Consider the following 21,519-nt stretch of genomic DNA (forward strand, 5'->3'; position numbering starts at 1 on the left):
TTAACTACAATTTCCCAGCAGTCTGAGAACACTGGCTTACTTTTCTGACCAAGTGAATGTGATGTTCATTCTACTACAGCAGTGGCAGTGGTAGTGGCGTAGCTTGTACTTGTTGAATGATTGGTTTTGAACATCTGTCACTTAACTTGACCACCCCCCCTTGAGTAAATTCCCTCATAAATCTATAATATGATTTAATTGAGTGGCGCCGATATGACGTCAGAACCCGGAAATCTAATTCGCCACTGGTTCCTTTAAGATTTTCCAATTTATGAGTAAAATAAAGCCTGTGGTAAACATAACTTGACGATACATAGATGTTTTGTTCTACAACGTACACTGCACGCACTCACACTCCAAGCTGTCTTATCTAGTTACCTATTAAAAACTTAAATTTTTTAAAAAATTAACAAAATGTTTTAAGTTTTCATGTTTTAAGTTCTGACGTCACACCTGCACCACTCTATTAATGCACTCATGTGAACATATCTTATCTCATATATATATATATATATATATGTATATATATATATATATATATATATATATATATATATATATATATATATATATATATGTATATATATATATATCAAAATATACAGTATACATACAGTCTAAAGAAAACAATCATAATGTTAGAATTTTGGGTTTTTATTAATTAAATAAATAAATAAGGTAATATGTACACAATAAATATTCTGTAATGACAGAGGAGGAAAACTATCATTTTTGCAGATTATTACATGTATGTGTGTTCCATTTTACCACACATACACAAAAGAAGTCAGTTTCTTGTCAAGGGATCCCTGGTCCCAGCCCAGATTTTCTTTCCTCTTTATAATCTTTTCATCACATCATTCCTCTTCACTACAGTCTCTGAATTTCAGCATTTGTAAATCTAAAGAGTCTGTCTCAGTTATTAAAGACCTTTTCATAGCTCCATCCAGTTCACATCCAGTGGACTTTCAGTTCAACAACTCCTCTGCGCCCATGCATTGAAAGAAATCATAATTTCTTGCTGAGTCAGTGGCCAACTGTTCTCCTCATCTGTTAATCTCAGTTGCTTCGCTGCAACAGCATGTTCAGGGCATACTCCAGACGACTGCGCAGGTCCGCGGTGCAGCCCGTGCCGAGCAACGTGCTCAGTTGGAAGGTGGTGGAGGTTCGCTCCTCGTTGATGTACGTCAGCAAGTATTCGTCCTGCTGTGTGCACAGGATGAGCTTGGTGTGGTCGTGATAGAAGTTCACCTGTTCAGAGATGAAGAAAAAGCTTTCGTTATTCTTAAACTGATGTGAACCACTCTTACAGGATGCAGGATGTTATTACAGCATGGTTTGTGACCTTCTTCTTCCCACAGTGCTATAGTGTACACAGCTTTTTATCTGAACAGACAGACCTGACTGATAACTACCCAGGGGTTTTGATGGGCGTAGAGAGCACAAGACAGTAGCTTTTTACATGGGGAATAAAGCTCTACCAACGTTTGCAGGAGTAAGTATTATCTACTGCTGCATTAAAGAAATAGTTCACCCGAAAATTACAATTCTGTCATCATTTACACTCATGTCGTTATTTTTTTGGTGATGTTAGGCTTATCTTTTCTATAAAATGGAAGTGAATGGTGACCAGCTGCTGTCAAGTTCCAAAATGACAACAGACAAAAAAAGCTAAAAGTTATGGTACTTCGATGATGCTTTTTGCTAATCGTCAGAATGATTAACTAATTTTCATTTATGTGTGAACTATCCATTTAAATAAATAAAGATGACCATAATATTACCTGGAATGTGCCATCATTGAAAAGCATCAATAAAGCTCTGTCTGATTTCAACCACTGCAGAAGATATATTCTGGTCTTCTGGGTATCTGGTTCACTTATCACATCCCCTCCCTGAATGAAAAATAAGGGTAAACAATACATATTAACACAACAGCTTCTTGTACAGCCTGTAATCTAGACCAGAATGTCAAGTCTATGATTTTTAGACCTGTAACAAATTTAAAGCTGAATACAAACAGAAGGGGTTCAACTAAGAGTGAACTCACATCCATCAAATTCTCCTCCATGTAGTGGGCAAAGTACTTGAGGAGGGTGACCTGGGCCACAGCACACTCTGGAGCCTCAATAACAGAGAAAACAGACTTCTGGCCGAGCGCAGCATACTGATGAACAGTCCTAAAAATAAAGATAACATATTTATCAAAATCTACACAATCAATGCAACACAATGCTCACTGTTTGATTCTACAGCAATATATATATAGACTAATGCTTGCTCTTGATGTGTAATGCAATTTGTCATTCAACTGACATTTCCAGGATATTGGTGCAATTTTTCTTCCCTTCAGAAGATCATCTAGAAACTATGCTGAAGACTATGGATGGAAATAATAAGGAATACTATTGGGTATATTAAATATGCACTAGTGTTCAAAAGTCAGGCCAGTAAGATTTTTTAATGTTTTTTTTTAAAGAGGTTTATTTTGCTCACCAAGGGTGCATTTATTTGATAAAAAACAAACAAAACAAAAAAACAGTAAAACAATAATATTGTGAAAAATCACTGAAATTTAAAATTATTGTTTTATATTTAAATATATTTTAAAAAAGTCATTTATTTATGTGATTTATGGGCAAAGCTAAATGTTCAGCATCATTACTCCAATCTTCAGAGAATTTGTAATATGCTGATTTGGTGCTCAAGAAAATATATTATCAATGTTAAAAACCGTGATTTTTTTCCACAGCATCCTTTGTTTAATAGAAGAAAGTAAAAAAATTTTTTATTTGAAATACTGTCTATCTTAACTGTCATTTTGATCAATTTAATGCATCACTGCTGAATAAAATGTTCAATTTCTTTTTTTTTAAAAAGTTCCCAAACGAAGATTAATTTTATACAGAACATTATAGTTTTGTGATGTCTATATTGACCAGTAGCATTTATTTTGAATTTAAATGTTTTAATTCATTTGATGAAATAAAGTGAAAATATATATATATGTTCAAATATTAAAAAATTATAGATTATTGGTGCATTCCTAGTTTATGCATAATGGTAAGCACCTGCTTCATGAATATGTATTGCATAACGTTTGCCTACTTCAGAAATTAATCAAATTGGCATTACACATGAACACTTGTTTAGGGTTTAATTTTTTTTTTATTTGAGCGGAAGTGAGTTAGCAAAGTCAACTTGAAGCACCTACTTCTTGTCAGAGAGGAGACTCATGTGCATTCCGTTGTTGAAAAGGACGCCCACTGTGTTGTCAGACAACTGATAGCCAAAGCCATATTTGTTGGAGTAGTCCACCCACTTAGTCACCCACTTCAAACTATTACAACCATTTCCTTTGGGAAGGCTATCTGCTGTGGGGGGAAAAATGTACTTTTAGATGCAAAGATCACACATTTTCTTTACTCTACAGAATTGATTCGGTATAGAAAACCCTGAGTGTGAAGTGTGAAGTGTAATATGTCTTATTCACCTTTAGGCATGTGTTCAAGACAGCCTCTCAGAACACTAATAACAGCCTCTGCCACAGTGCCAGTAGTGGTGTCTTCAAGACCTACAGAGAGACAGCGGGATACATTGCATCAGCTTGCGATACTAATGAGCTGGAATCAGACCAAACAGGTGAAACACACACACACACACACACACACAGACAGGCAGACAGACACACACACACATACACAATACAGACACACACACACACACACACACACACACACACACACACACACACACACACACACACACACACACACACACACACACACACACACACACACACACACACACACACACACACACACACACACACACACACACACAACACAGACACACACACAACACAGACACACACACAACACAGACACACACACACGCGCGTGTTTAACTCATGCTTACATTCACTGCTGCTGCTGCAGCTACCCAAGCTGCCTCTAACAATCAAGTGAATGGTATCTCTTGTCTGCAGCCTTCCGGCAGTTGCCTGGGTAACAAGCTTTCTTGTAGGTGCTGACGGATTTCCTCCTTCCTAAACAGGAGAAATTGCAGCAAATGCGTGTCATGAATGACCGAACACTTAACCTGTATTAATATCTCTGAGCTGGTGATGAATTCCTTATTATAGTCTGCTATAAAGGGAACAATGCTCACCTCGGATAAGTGTGTAGTAATCTGTTGACTGATGGCAGTTTTTCTGAAGTCTTGACGGAGCTTGAATATGTCTTCCTCTTCTTTGGCCAAGCGATCTGTCGGAAGATTAACAGTTATTAATAGGTTCATCTGAAACGAAGGATGCTATAGTTATATAAAGCGAGCACTTACTTATATTTTCATAGTACTTGGCTTTGTCCTTCTTGCCACCGAAAAGAGCCGCCGCTGCCTTTTTGAAGAAGCTCTTGGCTGGACTGGAAATGTGGAAGTCTGGGGTGGAATGGCAGCAGCTGACAGGTAGAGTTTCTGGCATGAAGCCCTGTGGCGAAATCACGACAAAAACATTGACCAAAAATCCAACTACTTGGCCGGATATACTGAAACCTGCGCTGTGACAAATAAACTTACCTGGGTGAAAAATTCATTCTGAATAATGTCGTTCAGGTGTGGGCGGTCCACAGGGTTCTGTGCGAGCATGCCGGAAATGAGCTGTTTGGCAGGGAGAGAGAGGGAGGCCGGGAGGGTGTACCGGGCCTCTCGGATACAGCGGTACGTCTCCTTCAGGTTCGTGGTCTCGAATGGAGGTTTTCCCAGGAGCATGGTGTACCTGAAAAGGAAAATGAATGTAAGATTAATAATGGTTTGACTCTTAAGATAATAGTTCAGTCAACATTTACTCAACACCATGTAAATTTTCATGTCAATAGGTTTTGAACTACATTTTGATCATATTAGGGCTGTTCTTTATATAATATAATATAATATAATATAATATAATATAATATAATATAATTAACTGAATAAGGACTGGGGCTGTCAAGCTTCAAAAATGATGCAAAAGCACCATAAAAGTATCATAAAGGAAGTCCTCTTTAGTCACATGATAGCTAGTCTAAGAGACAGAAGTTGTTATTCACTTATTTAAAAGTTAATAACAATATAAAACACAACTTAAATCTTCAAAGGACTATAAATATTGCGCAAGACCACTTTTATGGTGCTATTTTAGAGCTTGACAGCCTTAGTTTTCATCTTTTGTGTTCACCGGATGACAGAAAGTACTTCAGGTTTAAAACGACACGAGGTTGAGTAAATTATGCTAGAACAGCTCGATACTGGAGACAAACTGTGCTACATGTGCTGCTATTATGATAATCAGACACTAAGCTAAAGCATGATCACCAAATACAATCCTGAACAAAACATTCATTCATAGAGAGTGAGTCTGAATCGGCAATCAATGCCTATTAATACTGAGCAGTTTCTAAATATATTGCATAGAGGAAACCCTCGGATCTGATGGTGACAAACTCACATGACGCAGCCCAGAGCCCACACGTCAGACTCCCAGCCGTGTCCCTGTTTGTTCAGCACTTCCGGGGACAGGTAATTGGGCGTACCGCAGATCGTTTTGCGTCTGTTGCTGACTGGCTCTAGTTTGGCGGCCAGCCCAAAATCTCCCACTTTCAGATCCATTGAGTCACTCACAAACAGGTTGCCTAAAATGATAAAACATACAATTTTGAACTACTTATGAACTGAAAGAATGTTAATATACAGCATGCGAGTGCGTGAAGGCATGCATACCTAGTTTCAGGTCACGATGCAGGATCTCTAAATCATGAAGGTATTTTAAAGCAGACACTGTCTGTTTCAGGTAATACCTGACTTCAGGTTCTGTCAGGACTTTTCGTGCCTTCAGTATATGGGCCAATGACTAAAAAAGAATACCAGGAGTCAGTTAGGGAGAACACAGTCATTTTCATTATATATTATGATAGAATTCCTCACTCACACATAAAAAAAAAAAAAATACTTACTCTTCTACTGCAGTACTCCAATAGAATATATATGTTGTCTTTGTCTTCAAAGTGGTGGTAGAAATGCACTATGTGTTTGTGGCTGAGAGATCTGTGCAGGTCAATCTCTCGGTTTATCTGGATTAACAGAATATAAAACATCAGTAAGAGGTCTCGATCAATCACTCATGCAATCGTATTTACATATGCCATTTGTCTGTCCTACCTTCTCTCTCTGGTGCGGTTTTGACACACGCGTATGCGGGATGATTTTGGCTGCATAGACTTTACTTGAAGAAAGGTCGGTCATTTCATAGCACTTTGCAAAGCCTCCCTATGGCATATAAGTATAAGATAAGTATAAAGTTAACCAACTCCAAGAAAAATAAATTTTCACGAAGCATTGCAGTCATAGCCTGTGCACAGAAATATAGATAGATAGATACTGTATAAGAAATACATTATACAAAAGCAATGTAAGCATGCACAAATACAATTTATAATGTTTTTTCACATAAAATCATACAATACGGTTATATAAAAATAAACATCATATTTTAAATAATACCAGGATTATTATTGCGGCCATTACCTTTCCCAGAACTTTTCCCCGGCAGTAACATTTCCCAGTATTGGGGTCTGTAATGATTTTGGAATACTCTGTGCCCGTCCGACTGTTATCCTCTGGCTTTTTCCTTCCTTGCTCACTTATATTATTGAGCTCACACATCTTTTCGTTGTGTGTCGTTATAGTTGGGTAAGAGGTATTCCTTAGTGTCTCCATAACTCTGTAACTGTGTGTACTGTCACAGTAGGCTACTGCTGTACCGGCGTGTCTCCTCGCTTTTATACCTCAGCACCCGGCGCGCGTTTCTCCTCTAGACGAACTACGTCACGAGAGGGGAAGACCCTATATGGCGCGTGATGCCTGGTGTACAGTCATCTGTGAACTACCTCACTCTATCCTTTATTAAACATCCTAGACACTTAAGTTCACAGACACCTACTAGACAAATATAATAGGAGAGAATCAGGTATATCTGTGCAATGAATCATATAGTCACACTGCAATCTCTCACAGGCACTAAATAATAGCCTACAGATCTTGTTTTTCGGTAAAAGGTATGGTATGTATAGCATACTACACAATACAAATAAGCATCGGCGAGATATTGGCAAAATATTGATATTCAATAAATTAACCATCGTAAATTCATTTGTACGTTTGAAAGAACTGAATCCCATGCATTGATTCATTGAGGAGTGTCAGAGCATCACCATGTGGTCAAGTGACATACAACATCTGGCATATTACATAAAAATAAAATAAAGCATTATACGTACAAATTCCATGTTGTGAGAAATATTATATATGTTAGATACACTATTACCTAACATAAAATTAACATAATTTTAAACATATCAAATATTAGTGCTGTATTTCCTCTTTAAATTTGGATTTTGACCTATCCAACATCAGAGGTTTTGAACTTCTTGACTGTATTTAATAATTAAAATCATGCACAAATGTTTTCATTTTTAACATACTTTTTTTAATTTACATTAAGATCAAAGTAGTTTAAAGCACTATTAGCTTTTAGGTCCCACTATTAGGTCCCACATTTTGTGTGCAGCCTGTTACTGCATTATTTTTCTTCAATAAGAAAAAGTGTAACATCCTTTAAAAATGTCAGATGTGACACCCAAAAAATAACATTATTTTCACCCTTTCTACAGCATGATAGGGATACAAGAAAAATCGTCATTGCATTTCCCTAATTTGTATAAAAAACTAAGTGTTGACTGCATTCATTAAGCTCAATTATTAATTTCTTTTTTTTTAATTAATAAAATAAGTATTTTTCTTAATTTGTGGGAACTATAATGTAATACTGAACTACATGTGATGGAGAAACATGTTCTTATCCTCAAAATCCTCAAACCTTTTTTAGATTTGCTATTCTAGGAGATATTAAAAGACCAAGATTATAGGAGCAGTTTGTTGGCATTACGGCAATGTTGGCTCTTTATTTCTGTTTAGTTTAGAATTTTACAACACACAAAAGCCATTTGACATCAAACCCACCTGTGGGAAAAGAACAGGAGGAAAAAAATTGTATATGCTTAAAGTAATTATTATATGCTTTATACTTTGTATATGTCTTCTAAAGTGACAGGTAACTTTCAGATGGAGCTCAAACACAAAACAAATCTTTTTGACACAAGGAAAGGTGCTTTTCTCCTCATCTCATGAAAGTGTGTGTTGAAAGCTTCCGTATGGCACTCATATCATATGCCCAGGCCTGCTCTAGTCCGTCACCCTCAGTGGCTGTAGGAGTCCAGTCGGGAAATGGGAAGCGACAGGCAATCACACGAGCCTCATCTGGTAACTCCTTCTCCAGTTTCCTACCCAACACCTCCATCTGTAGACAACAAAGCACATTGTATTGACCAAGGCTATTATTGGCAAGTCAAACAGTTGATTTTGTTGCATTAGTGTTTTCCATTGAGAAGTGGGACTGTGTTCATCCCCATCTGTCTCACACACCATGTTTTTCAAAAAATGACTCGAAAACTCTCCATGGCAACCTAAACTTATTTCTCCTCCAACAAATCCCAATGATCAGACCAAAATCATCTAATATGATTTTGTATGCATGTAGAATATGTATGTCTCTTTGTACTCATTTTTCAAAAGATACTGTTCTGTACTATCTTTTTTATTTTTTAAACAGTCCTCAAATTGTCTTTGTATCAGCTCAGTATAAATGGAGCAAGGACATCTACGCATACATACCACTCCGGGTGCCAAGAAAACAGTCATATTGTTATATTTGGACAAATTGGTCTGTGAAAGGAAATGGTAAAATTGAATCATCAACACTTGGACATGTGAAATCAAATCTGAAATAAACTATGCACACAACGTATAATTTTTCAAGCAGTTCAACCAGCAGTTACACAAGAAGTAATCCATCTCACTTTTCTGCTTCAAATTAGACCAATCTACCTTTCTATGTAACTGACTTGAAATAGCTAGGCTCAGTCCTGAAAAAAAGATGACTAACTCTTTTAAGACTAGTTTAAGCAGTTTATGCAATTTATCACTGCTCTGAAGACAGTTCCTTGTGGAACTACACTTTCCGATAAAATTCTGATCTAATTTTTTCCCCTTTAGGTTGATTTGTAAACACTTTTTCAACACTGTTGTCACTGTGTTTGCTTGAGCATTACAAAACAGCAACATTTACTCAACCAATGGCATGAGTTAAGGGCAGGACTAATTCTTTTACTGGCCAATGGAGGACCAGTTGAAATACCACAGGAATTACATACTTTACTTTTAACAACATCTTACCTTCCAAAAGTCCTGGTTTATGAAACTGGCAGTGCTGGATGGTATCCCCTTCCACTTTGCTTTGACTCTGGCATATCCAGTTAGGATAAAATTGATTTCAAAGCCAGTGCACTGGAAACCCTCTACAGTGGCAGCAAATACCTACAAAACATACCAGGCCAAACCTACACTTTGAGAACCAGGATCTGGGATATTTATGTCAGTTATAGTCAGACATAAACCAGACTGCCTGTGGCTCATGTTGTTTGCTCTCCGTGTATAAAAAAAAAAAAAATATATATATATATATATATATATATATATATATATATATATATATATATACAAGGAATATTGTCAAATGCAAGACCAATAATTCTTGCAATTATAGATATAATAGGAGAAAAAGATTTTTCATCCACATTTGAGCCATATATAGTGTTAATGGGATCTATTTTGGAACACAAAAGAGTCAGCTCCAGGTAGACTGCCCAGTGGCCATTATCATGGTGTGGAATCACCATAAAAATAGACCATAGATTAGTCATTTCAGTTCAGAAAGCCAAGCCCCTAGAGCAACATCTAACAGTAAAGTTATAAATAGCCTATTTTTATATATTTTGCTTCATTTTGCTATTTTCAGTTGCTAGGCATCTCACCATGTATTGTGGTGAGAAAGTAGTCATCTGCAGAAAGCCATCAGAAGCATCTGAAACAGAAAGTGCTTACAGTAGAAGCAAAAAACTTAATCTGTAAATCTCATATAGCACTTGGAGATTCACATCATTTACATTAGCATGTTAAATGCTTTATTCATTATTAGGATTTAGATGTTAAGGAAGCTATGTAAGACATGCATTGTTACTATGCAAAATGATTGGTGTTAAGCAGAATATATAACATAATTTATCATTCATTATAATGCCAGTGTTAAAGACTCACCAGTCGCCCATCACCTGATCCCAGATCTGCCAGACATCCTGCTCTCCCATGCAGGAGTTTCATTACATTCTGGGTCTGTGTTCTGCTTGAGGGCAAATAAGGCACCTGGACAATATTAATTTCACTTACATAAGTGTTTAATTGACTTATTTATTTTCTCTCTTCTCTCCTGTCTAAACAACAACAACTATCCAGGCACATGGTAAAGTACAGATTGTTGTCATCTAAAAATATATCACCCAGGGTACTGAACGAATACAGTGCTATTGGCAGCACTTTATTATGTATAACTGAGCAAATGCTATATATAGTTTCCACTATATGGTATATGACATGCAGTACCTTAAGACATGTGGGTACTTTCCGAAAGCCAGGAAGTGCAAATAATGTCCAGAGCCCATAAACCCCCACGAGCAAAGCTCCAGATGCTGCTGTGAAAAGTGACTTTTCCTGAGTATGTGGGGAGAGCTTGCAACTTTTATGCAGAAGCATGACCTCTACTGAATCCTCCATGATGGAACACTAGTGGGAAAAGCAAACAAATATAATATGCATGACAAAACCTTGGACAAACAACCAACCCTGCGCAATCTACCAACAGCACATTTAACGACAACAAATTACACTATTAAAAGTCGGTTTACCTTTTACACGTCAATGTATATATTACGTGTTTTAGTATGAGGACTACGTGACAATCGTGTAAACAACACAGGCGCATGCGAGAGTGGGATGGGCACTAGTTCTACTATGGAGAAGGCCTAGCTCATTAATATTAATTATATCATGATGCCGTCCAATGGCGAGGGCGTATCCCATGAATATTAGTTACATACAATCTTCAAAATTGAATTGAGTGCATTTTTAATATTAGTTAAATAAATCAACATTAAATTTAATCAAAAGTTACCTAGTGATTGTCTTGATTTTTTTTCTTTTTGAGGGTTTTGTTTGTAATATTTATCAGATCATTTAATTATTATATGGTCCTGGAATATAGGAATAGACTTTTGTCCTCTGTAGGAGACATTATATTTCATTGATTTTTTTCTGACACCTTACATGTCAGTTATAAGTCCTGTAAAGAACACATTCAGGGCTTTTTAAAGATACCAAATATTTGGAGGTTTCACCATGACTTTTCCTTGTTCTTTAAAAATGAAATTAGCACTCTTATGGAAATGTGATGATATTTTGAAATTATTATTTAAATCTTTTAAAATGGTTTATCATAAATCAACATCTCAGGAAAATTTTATAGGGTTTCTTATCAAAATATGAATTTCTGTATCAAAACAGGGCATTGATTTCATACATGTTCACTGTAGTGAACGTTTATCAGGCATTTTGGGAGACACAACAAGTGGATATGGAAATCAATTTTAAATCAATATTCCTAAGAAATATTAGATAATAAAATGTTGCCAATTATTACTCCCATTATTACACACAAGAAAACATGAATATGCTAATTAGATTAGATACATGGGATCACCCATGAATGGCCATTTTTACCAACATATTGCATAAAGTAAAATGGTATATCATATAATTTCATTCCATTATATCTTTCATAACGTAGAAATAACGTAGAATGAAAGAAAATCCCATTGTTTTTGCATACGTCATTTCATGTCTGTAGTGGTGTCCACTACAGATGACAGCATAACATTAATTAATAAAATAATTTCAATTCGTTTCCTATGCTCTAAATAATGTAATGACATGAAAAAAATACTAAATTCCCCAAAACTTTTTTTTTTCTGATTCTTGGGAGGATATAGTGTAGGCTGCTATTGTTTCTAATCTGTTGTGATCCGTGAGAGAGAGAGAGAGAGAGAGAGAGAGAGAGAGAGAGAGAGAGAGAGAGAGAGAGAGAGAGAGAGAGAGAGAGAGAGAGAGAGAGAGAGAGAGAGAGAGAGAGAGAGAGAGAGAGAGAGAGAGAGAGAAACACCGCCCCCTGCTGTTGGCAGCCCGCATTCACACTTCAATTGGATGAATGGGTGGAGAGTGTCTGCTGACGTCCATTGCGAGCATCACTGCATCCAACATTTATCCCAACAGCCGACTCCACCTCTCCAAAACGGGGAAAAAACTATAATTTATTAGGACTAAATCAAAAACAAGCTCTGTTTATTGATTTATTGTCAGAAACAATGGAGTTGTACGGGAAGGTAAGTGTGCAACGGCGTTATATAAATACAATGTTTGGTGACCACTTTGGTCGTAAGGGAGAGCCAAGCAAAAAGATAAATTAATGGCTAATTTAGTCATAGTGAAAAAGAAATAAATGAAAAAGATGTAGTTTAAAAACATTTGCCTTTTGACAGCGAGCATAATACGACCGGTCATGAAATGTTTAGGCTATTCAATTTATGAAACGCAACATCAGTGAAGAGAATCAGCCGTAAAAGCTAATTTATTCACAGGAGCTGCTAATTCAAACATTCTTGGTTGTTTATATGAAAGAATATTGCCAATATGAGTCTATTAGCTACAGCTCAAAATGCTCTTTGTCTATGGTCCACATCAAGTATAGTCATTATGAGCATTAGGTGTTTGAAGACTATTATCCAGGGCTTGGCTGAAAAGAGATGGACCCCTTTAAAAACACTAGAATGAGACATAGCCTACTGTAGGCTGCGTGTGAACCTAGTGCGCTGCCTACTTCGACAACATTGTGGGGTATCATCGGCGCCTTCCGAGTTTGCACGCGCATATTACACCATTAAATCACTTTTGTTTCCCTGCTAAGTGAGCACATTACATTCTAATAACGTAAAGTTATGTTTTATTCCTGGTCACAATTTGAACTGGGGTGTTAAAAGTTGTTTATTTGCTCAATAGGTTGACCCAATAGAAAGGTGTAAACAATAAAGTAACATAATGTAATATTTCAAATGAATGCGTATTTCTTCTAATTTTGACTTTTTCTTTAATATCAAAGTACTTCAAAATCACTTTTATCAGTTTTTAATTAACAACAGACATCGTCTTTGATCATCATCACATCTGGTCATGTCTCTGTTTGCACCAGCCATGCAAACATGTAAAAAGGAACTCAAGACAGGATGCACATTCATTTAAGTTGACAACTCTTGAGCAAAATATATTAACATTTAAACTAAAATACATTTAGGTTAGGTTGGGATTAAATGGGTTAAATGCTGTAGGACATTCACTAGGTTTAAGACGCAGACATGGACAGCTCCTGGTGCTGAATTTCACAAAACCATACTTAAAACAAATATATGGAGAGGACTGACTCTTTAATGAAATACTAATTTATAATTTGTTAACACTTTATTTTACAGTGTCCTTGTTACATGTAGTTACTGTAGTAATAGCTATAAATTATGCATAATTACATGCAAGTAACCCTAAACCAACCTTTATTCCTAACCCTATAGTAAGTACATGTAGTTAATTAATATTATTAGTGTTACAGTGTAATTATACATTTATGTACTGTCACCTTAAAATAAAGTGTAACCTACAATTTATTAGTGCTATTGTCACGGGTGGTTGCAGGAAGGCAGACGGAAGCGAGGATATAATTCCAAAATGAAGGTTTAATGATAATATAACACAGGACAGCAGAACAGGCAGCAACACACACTAAATACAACTGAGATCGGACAAAGACTGACTGAACAGACGGAACTTAATACAAACACAGATGACACTTATTAACAGAACACTGGTGATACAGATGATGATGATGATTAACTAAACACAGGTGATAAAACTGAACTAATAATGACGGTGAAGATGACACGTGACGTGTGAATACAAGCAGACAAGTCCAAATGAAAACAAACTAACCCAAATACCACAGTGACAGCTATCATATAACATATGACAATTATATTTTTAGACTTTACTATTTTAAGAGTTAGGCTCTAAACCTTTGATCACACTGTGGCTTTGTGTTCTGACAGATGGCTGCTACACAAGACAACAAACAAAAGGAGAGCCCTGATCAAAACTTTGATTACATGTTCAAGCTGTTGATCATCGGGAACAGCAGTGTTGGAAAAACATCTTTCCTCTTCCGCTACGCCGACGATACTTTCACATCTGCCTTTGTCAGTACAGTGGGCATCGACTTTAAAGTCAAAACCGTTTATAAGAGCGACAAAAGGATCAAGCTTCAGATCTGGGTAATTTCTGCCTCGTTCACGTCATAATGGCCATGATTCACAAATGACAGACTTTGTCTTTTTTTAACTCAGCATCAATGTTTCATGGTTGGTAAAGCACTGAGGAGCTGGATAATCACACATGGAGCAATGTAAACACCACATGGGGTGATGATTAACACTGGCTTATGGAAAGAGAACATAAGCCATTGTCACCTTATCTAGGCCTTTAAGTCAGCATCGGCAAAACTGTTCTGTTCATCAGATCGTGGCATGCTTTTCTATTTTAGCCTTAGATTGAACGTGCTGGCACTTTTAGAGGTGACAAAGCACCGTCTCTGATTCGAGCGCTCATTCATTCACACATTTGCTGTCTTGACTCCATTTGTCTGTCCCAGACTCAATTGACTCATTCAGTTCTTGCGAATTTAACGTGATTCTCGGTCAAAATACATGTAGAGATGCACCTCTTTTTAGACTTATTTACTACATATTGGCCTGGTTTCACAGACAGGGCTTAAATTAAGCAAGGATTAGGATTTAGTTAAATTAGGACATTTAAGTAGCTTTTTTAAACGTGCCTTAGAAAAAAAAGCATTACTGGTGTGCATCTTGAGACAAAACAGTGGCACTGACATATTTAGGCTTAAGCCTTGTCTGTGAAACCGGCCAATTATAATGGTGCTCTTGTTATTTTTAGGACACAGCTGGGCAGGAAAGGTACAGGACTATCACCACAGCTTACTACAGAGGGGCCATGGGCTTCATCCTAATGTATGACATTACCAACGAGGAGTCTTTTGCTGCTGTACAGGACTGGTAAGTTGATGTAGTAAGTTTTCTTTGTGCTTTATGACAGGCAGAGCTCCTGCTTTCAACAGGAGTGTTGATGAGCTTTCAGGATCACTCCTGTGTGGGTTTGCAGAGGTGATCCTGCAGTTTCCGTCTGCCTTCATGTCTGTCGATCCTGGCGTCAAAATCTATAAATGAAAGTCATTAGTCATGTCAGGGAAATTACTTAGACCTCTTCTTATCTTTCCAATGCTGTATGTACTGAGAAAGTACACAAATATTACTTAAGCATGGGCTTGTGTTAAAACTTTTAATTGGTTTTTAGTGTCTAGCACAAAAGCGTGAGTTGTTTCTTCCAGATCAAGTTATACTTAAGTTTTACAATAATTTTATTTAAAATCAAACACAGATTTTGTCATAATTTTCTCACCCTCATGTCATTTCAGTGACTTTCTTTCTTCTGTGAGACACAAAGGTGCAATTTGACTTATGATTTTTCCTCCCATCTCATGTGTTTTTTTTCAACACCATGTCCCTTGAGGGGCTTCGTAGCACGATAAACATTTTACTGTTCATTTAAATTACATTAGATATTGATTTATCCTATTAGTTTAGTTAAATGTCATAATGACCTGTGAAATACAGTACTTTGAGTGATTTTATTAATGAAGTGTCATTACATCTCTGGATCAGAGAAAACAAAACACATGCTGCTAAAGAGATGAGAACAAGGAAGAGAGATGGACAGAATATAAAAAAGTCTGTTTGACATGAAGTTCCCATTGATTTTCTGTGGCATGATGACATTCTCACACAATAAAACTGACAAAGTCTTGGTTTGACTGAGTCTGGCACATCTTGTCCTGGAGGATGTTCCAGGGCATTTGCTCTGACGACAAACATGTCTGCTCGCTTTTGTCTCGTCTCATGTCAGGGCGACCCAGATTAAAACATACTCTTGGGACAATGCCCAGGTGATCCTCGCCGGAAACAAATGCGACATGGATGAGGAAAGGATAGTGTCTGTGGACAGTGGGAGACTGCTAGCGGAACAGCTGGGTGAGTCTATAGCAGTGGCCAAAAGTGATGTCTGGCCTTGGAAAAGTCACATTTTCACCTTGATCTTAAAGATTTTGTAAGCTTATTGCATTGTCGTGCTTGGAGACAATTGTTTTATTCGTGATAATGCACTGAAACATGCCAAATTGTGTGGACGTAATTTTGGCCAGGATGTTATATAAAGAAATTATGATCACAAGCAAAAATGAGAGAACCAACAAAATATGAATTACTGATTATGTTGTAGTCAATTTTGTTTTTGCATAGTACAAATTTTTGCTCTTTTTTACCCTCAGATTTTAAATATTTATATATATATATTAAATATGAATATTTTATATATATATCACACTACTAGATTTTTTTTAAAAATAAGTGAATACTTTTATTAAGCAAGGTCACATTCAAGTGATCAAAAGTGACAGTAAAGACATTTATAATCTAAAGATTTATATTATAAATAAATTGCTGTTCTTTTGAACTTTGTATTCATCAAAAAATCCTCAAAAATATCACAGTTTCCACAAAACATATTGAGTTTTTTTTTTATATTGATATTAATAATGTTTCTTGGGCACCAAATCAGCATATTAGAATGATTTCTGACGCCTGGAGTAATGATGCTGAAAACTCAGCCAAGCATCACTGGAAGAAATTACTTTTAAACAATGACTTTAAAAAAAGACTATTATTTTAAAATATATTAAAATAGAATAGTTATTTAATTTGTAATAATAATTCATAATACTTCTGTATTTATGATCAAATAAATGCAGCCAACTATTCATAATAAGCATTCTTATAATCTTCTAAAATCTTATCAACCCAAAAACATTATACTTGTATATTTCATCATGTGCTTACCTCTCTCTCTCTTTCCCAAAAGGATTTGAGTTTTTTGAGACAAGCGCAAAGGACAACGTCAACGTCAAGCAGACATTTGAGCGTTTGGTGGACATCATTTGCGACAAGATGTCAGACACTCTTGAGGCCGACCCAGCCGTTTCCACGGGAACGCCCACAAGCAGACTAACTGACAACACAACGCCACCGCAACAATCTGACTGTAGCTGCTAGTGTTCACCGTCCAGGCCGTTCGCTTGTGGCTCGATCGCTGTTGCCAAGCTTCTGTATTCTGAGACAGAGAATAAGTTATTGAACCCCAAATCTTTGACCTGGCTTCAACTCCTAGTTTTTTGGTGTTAATGACATAGCAAACTAGCAAGATTGTGCCAAACACAAGTGTCAAACCTTGTCCTTTCTTTATGCCATTATAGCAGTATACAGGTCTTATTTCAGGGCTTGCTAGTGCACCTGTATCCTCTATACCGCAATATCTCTTGTATTAGTAATCCGCAGTTACAGTATAAGCAAAATTGAGTCGAACTTTAGATTCTTCACATCATTCCCATGTCTCTCAGGGGAATTATAAACTTCTGAAAATTTATAAATTCTATATACTTGTCTAATAGCGTGAGAGGATGTTGTACTCGCATTTTGCTGATGAGTTCGTTGGATATGTTTGTGTGCAACTGTGTGTACGGATAATGATCGAGAAAGCTTAAAAGTATGAGAAAATAAATAAATGTGGCCTTGAAATTATTCTGATGTCTAGATCCAGTTTTTCACATGGTTCTGTCCAGACAGCTGCTATTGAATTGGTATTTATTTAAAAAAAATGTTGAAATAAAATAAAAAATAATTCACTCGGATGCAGTGTTATTATAGTTAAAATTATAAAAAAATACTTAAACTTTTTTTTACTTCAGCTAATTGCCAAGAAAACATTTCTTACTTTCAGTTAATTTAACTCGATATACTAAAATTACAAATTAGTAAAATAATAAATTAAAAATAAAAAGTAATAAAAACTATAGACATTTAAAATAATAAAAATGACAAAACTCAAAATTATTAAAACTTTAACCAAAATGAAAACAAAAAAATTAGATTTATATATAAAAAATATAATAGCATTTCAATGATACAAAAATAAAACTGGTCCAAAAAAAAAAAATGCATCAGGAAACCAGTCCATCAAAAAATTCAAGCTAGACACAGCAATAGATTCTTAACTCAGAGCAAACAAGAGACATCATCATAGAGTCAACCCATGCTTTTATTTTGGTGCATATAAAAACATTTTTATTGGATTTTACCAGTTTTCGTACGTAAATTTTATTTCTACAGTTCTATCCAATAGACTGCAATAAACAAGGAGTTCAATAAACAACTACACAGTCTTGTGAAACCTCCAGACAATTTGCTCATTCAATTCACATAACTAAAAAAAAAAGTTATCCCTAAATATAATTTGTCAAATTCTGTTTGTGTATTTCTGTCATGATTTAAAAAGAGACGAGAAGGACACACTGATTCCAATCCATTCAGGGTCATTAAGAATCTACAGTATATGTGTCAAAATGAGTCCCAAATTGAGCGTTTGGGTTTTTTGTGAAGGATGCTTCAACCCCTTCTCTGGATCTGGAAATCAAAATGCCCTGTTATCCCCCAACAGAAAGATCTTCTCTCTCATATTGCATGAAACGAAAATGCTTTTCAATGTTTCAGTCAGACGAACACAGCATAGACGGAAATATGATGGACTTACAGTTGGTCGCAAATCCAAACCCACCACACTGGTCTGCTTTTACCCTGTCCAGTGAGGTCTGACAACTTTTGTCTATTTTTCTTTCTTTCATTCTTTCCTTGGAGCATTTATGCCACATAAACAGGAGGAACACAACAAACACATCTAGGTCAGTTTCCAGCCAGTAGTTTCTTTAGTGCAGCAAGAGGATAAAAACTAAAGAGCTATCTGTAAGGCACAACCCTCAGGCCACAGAACCACTTTCTTTTAAAAAGAAAGAATGTAAAATAAACACAGTAATGACTGTAATTTGGCTTTCCCCGTTCTCTACGCAATCTCTCTAGAGACACATATCAATGGGATCATTACATACTAAGAATAACAAACATTCTCTCAGTAAGAGTTCCATAATACAACACCATCACCAAAAGGGATGATATAATAATTTACAACATAATAAGAGCGACAATATGTACTGTACAGCACAATAAATATATGTATGTAAACAGATAGAAATGAGAAACAATGTATTGAATGGAGACAATATGAACTACTCATTAAAAAACAACTTGGCAACAGAATAAGTTTTAAATAAAACAATGAAAAAGGGCTAGTTTCAAAAGGCTTCAATATTATACATAACCTTTGATTAGATATATTTACTGCATATGTATAATTCAAACAATTTATTTAGGAGAACTGACTGATAAGCCTGCCTTGCTGATGCTACAGTTTGATTAAAATGATTTAATATGCTAGAAGCACATCCAAGAACAGTAATAAATAATACTAGTATGAAAATAACAAAAAGAAGAGGATACAGTAGGACACTTGACAGAGATGAGTAAAGCAGCAATTAAAACCATTACCACTGGGAATGTTTGGCGATGTCAAAAATGACCAAAATAAATACAATCAACAAAAAACAAAATGACATGAAAAGGTGCAGTGCAACTAGACTCACACTCACAATGAGGCTTTGCGCTAAAGCTGATTGGCCTGTGATCATGTGACAAAAGAAACCAGAACATTGAGCTTCATCATTAAGTTCAGTTTTTTTTTCTGTTTAACTGGCCAGAGACATATGGCACCAAACAGGTATTTTTGAGCAGGCCAATAATAATAATAATCATTATTATTAATAGCATTATTATTTATTAATAATAATAATAGCTATTATCATTAGTATTTAATTACAATACAGTATCTTATTGTTAATGCATGAAGTGATACCCAGGATTCTGCATGTTTTTGTAAATTTTTGGTTGGCACCAAAAATATTTAAGGCTTAATTAAGCTATTGTTTTATAACAAAATCATTAGATTTTGTTCTTGGGGGAATATTGAAGTTGAAATAATGACCATGTATTATCAAACTAAGGAGATATGTTTGAACTCATGTATTCATTTAAATCAATTATTTTCATTTCTGGATTGGGAGCAACAAATAACGGTCGGGAAAAAAAAGATGTGCAACATTTTACCACATTTGCATATTTACCCCAAATATAGTGATTTAAATTATGTGAAAATGTTGTTTTTACATGTTTTTTTTTCACTTTGGTACCATGTCCGTTCACTTCAAATAACGCTTGATACACAAAAACAAATAATGCTTGATACACAAAAACAACAGCCAACTGAATCCAGATTAATAACACATTCAAGGCATCAGGAAGACGTGAAGTTCAAAGCATTTGTCTGCTAAAATACTTCGAATTGCAGGAAAAAATAGTGTCTTGTTGGTGAAAAAACAGCTGCTTTCTAAGTTCAATGTCTCTAGAATACTGCTTCAGTAAAAAAAAAAAAAAAAAAAAGTACCTCGAAACCGGGAATAAAAGACAAGCTTTAAAACCTTTCATTTGTTTGTATGAATGACAGGTGGGAGTGGAAAAGATATTCCTGAGTGTAAAATGGTTGAAACAAACAAAAAAAAGAGTGAGGAATGATAAAGAAAAACATGTTAAAGTCGGACATTAAAAAGCACTTCTGATATGCAAAATAGACAATGAAAAAAATAATATCTTAACCATAAATAAGTGTTTCTCATCTCTAATATAAAAAAGTTCAGGTGCCGTTTCATACTGTGTTATGTGTTGGCAGTGTCCCCTTCCACCTCCTCCTCTTCCTCTAAAACACAGGGTTCTGATAATTCCCGTTCCTCCACGTTTTCGTCCTCCTCGTCCTCCTGTCCGTCCCCCACCTGCTCGTCCAGGGGGATCTCTGTACATTCGGAGTCCTGTGTGCAAAGGGTTTTAGAGTCACTGCAGCTGTTTTCCTCCTCTTCCTCCTCCTCTTCCTCTTCATCAGGAGGGCTGCCGCTGTCCTTCTCGGTGTCGGATTCTCCGTCCTCCTCCAGAGTCAGTTCAAACTGGAACTTCTCCTGTCCGGCGGCGCGCCTGCCCTCGCTGCAGGTGTCCAGTGCTGGAGAGGGGCTCTGGGGGATGGTGCTCTGGTACCACTCCCTGTTGTCCTCCAGCGTGTCCAGGATGTCCTGGGCGTCTGGATGCACGAGGTCGGCCCACGTCTCCCACAGTGGGTGCACGATGTAATCGATGAAGCCCACCTAGAAAAAAAGATTTTGAAAGATGCGTATTTATCAGAGCACACAATATATGTTGTTGTTTTTTTATTTTGACATCTATTGTGCTATTTGAAAGGATTTATAAAATAGTTGGCATATACACT

General features: G+C 36.2%; 4 protein-coding genes across 11 annotated transcripts in view; 1 reads left to right on the forward strand and 3 right to left on the reverse strand.

Moving 5' to 3' along the window:
- Nucleotides 1-638: 638 nt before the first annotated feature.
- On the reverse strand, nt 639-6,819 carry plk2b (polo-like kinase 2b (Drosophila)). Of its 2 annotated transcripts, none has more exons than XM_077222671.1 (14): nt 6,562-6,819; nt 6,196-6,303; nt 5,991-6,107; nt 5,758-5,887; nt 5,486-5,669; nt 4,579-4,777; nt 4,342-4,489; nt 4,171-4,265; nt 3,919-4,048; nt 3,494-3,574; nt 3,215-3,374; nt 2,051-2,180; nt 1,785-1,895; nt 639-1,251 (listed from the first exon to the last, which is right to left on the reverse strand). In XM_077222671.1, the coding sequence occupies exons 1-14, from the start codon at nt 6,751-6,753 to the stop codon at nt 1,060-1,062; spliced, it is 1,977 nt and encodes a 658-aa protein (XP_077078786.1). In that variant the 5' UTR covers nt 6,754-6,819; the 3' UTR covers nt 639-1,059. The 2 variants fall into 2 exon arrangements, with proteins under 2 accessions (XP_077078786.1, XP_077078787.1); XM_077222672.1 differs by having other exon boundaries at nt 3,215-3,371; nt 6,562-6,801.
- Nucleotides 6,820-7,967: 1,148 nt separating this feature from the next.
- On the reverse strand, nt 7,968-11,000 carry LOC143732092 (ATP synthase subunit C lysine N-methyltransferase). Of its 2 annotated transcripts, XM_077222785.1 has the most exons (6): nt 10,893-11,000; nt 10,591-10,770; nt 10,249-10,353; nt 9,328-9,468; nt 8,767-8,817; nt 7,968-8,392 (listed from the first exon to the last, which is right to left on the reverse strand). In XM_077222785.1, exons 2-6 carry the CDS (start codon nt 10,759-10,761, stop codon nt 8,213-8,215), a joined length of 648 nt encoding a protein of 215 aa, XP_077078900.1. In that variant the 5' UTR covers nt 10,762-10,770; nt 10,893-11,000; the 3' UTR covers nt 7,968-8,212. The 2 variants fall into 2 exon arrangements, 1 of the variants encoding a protein (XP_077078900.1); XR_013201047.1 differs by lacking the exon at nt 10,893-11,000 and adding an exon at nt 9,966-10,015 and having other exon boundaries at nt 8,250-9,468; nt 10,591-10,620.
- A 1,259-nt stretch (nt 11,001-12,259) lies between these two features.
- On the forward strand, nt 12,260-17,843 carry rab3c (RAB3C, member RAS oncogene family). The gene is made up of 5 exons (XM_077224033.1): nt 12,260-12,422; nt 14,190-14,411; nt 15,091-15,209; nt 16,117-16,241; nt 17,128-17,843. The coding sequence occupies exons 1-5, from the start codon at nt 12,405-12,407 to the stop codon at nt 17,316-17,318; spliced, it is 675 nt and encodes a 224-aa protein (XP_077080148.1). The 5' UTR covers nt 12,260-12,404; the 3' UTR covers nt 17,319-17,843.
- Nucleotides 17,844-18,342: 499 nt separating this feature from the next.
- The window catches only part of pde4d (phosphodiesterase 4D, cAMP-specific), a 196,192-nt gene continuing 193,015 nt past the window's right edge, over nt 18,343-21,519 (reverse strand). For all 6 annotated transcript variants that reach the window (XM_077222810.1, XM_077222811.1, XM_077222815.1 and 3 more), the window contains one exon: nt 18,343-21,397. In XM_077222810.1, coding sequence (XP_077078925.1) covers nt 20,921-21,397 — 477 coding nt within the window. In that variant the 3' untranslated portion in view covers nt 18,343-20,920. The remainder of the gene's footprint in view (nt 21,398-21,519) is intronic.

This window comes from Siphateles boraxobius, unplaced genomic scaffold (assembly GCF_051911475.1).
Source record: "Siphateles boraxobius isolate OS27281-9 unplaced genomic scaffold, OSU_SipBor_1 9, whole genome shotgun sequence".
In the NCBI taxonomy this organism is placed as follows: Eukaryota; Metazoa; Chordata; class Actinopteri; order Cypriniformes; family Leuciscidae; genus Siphateles; species Siphateles boraxobius.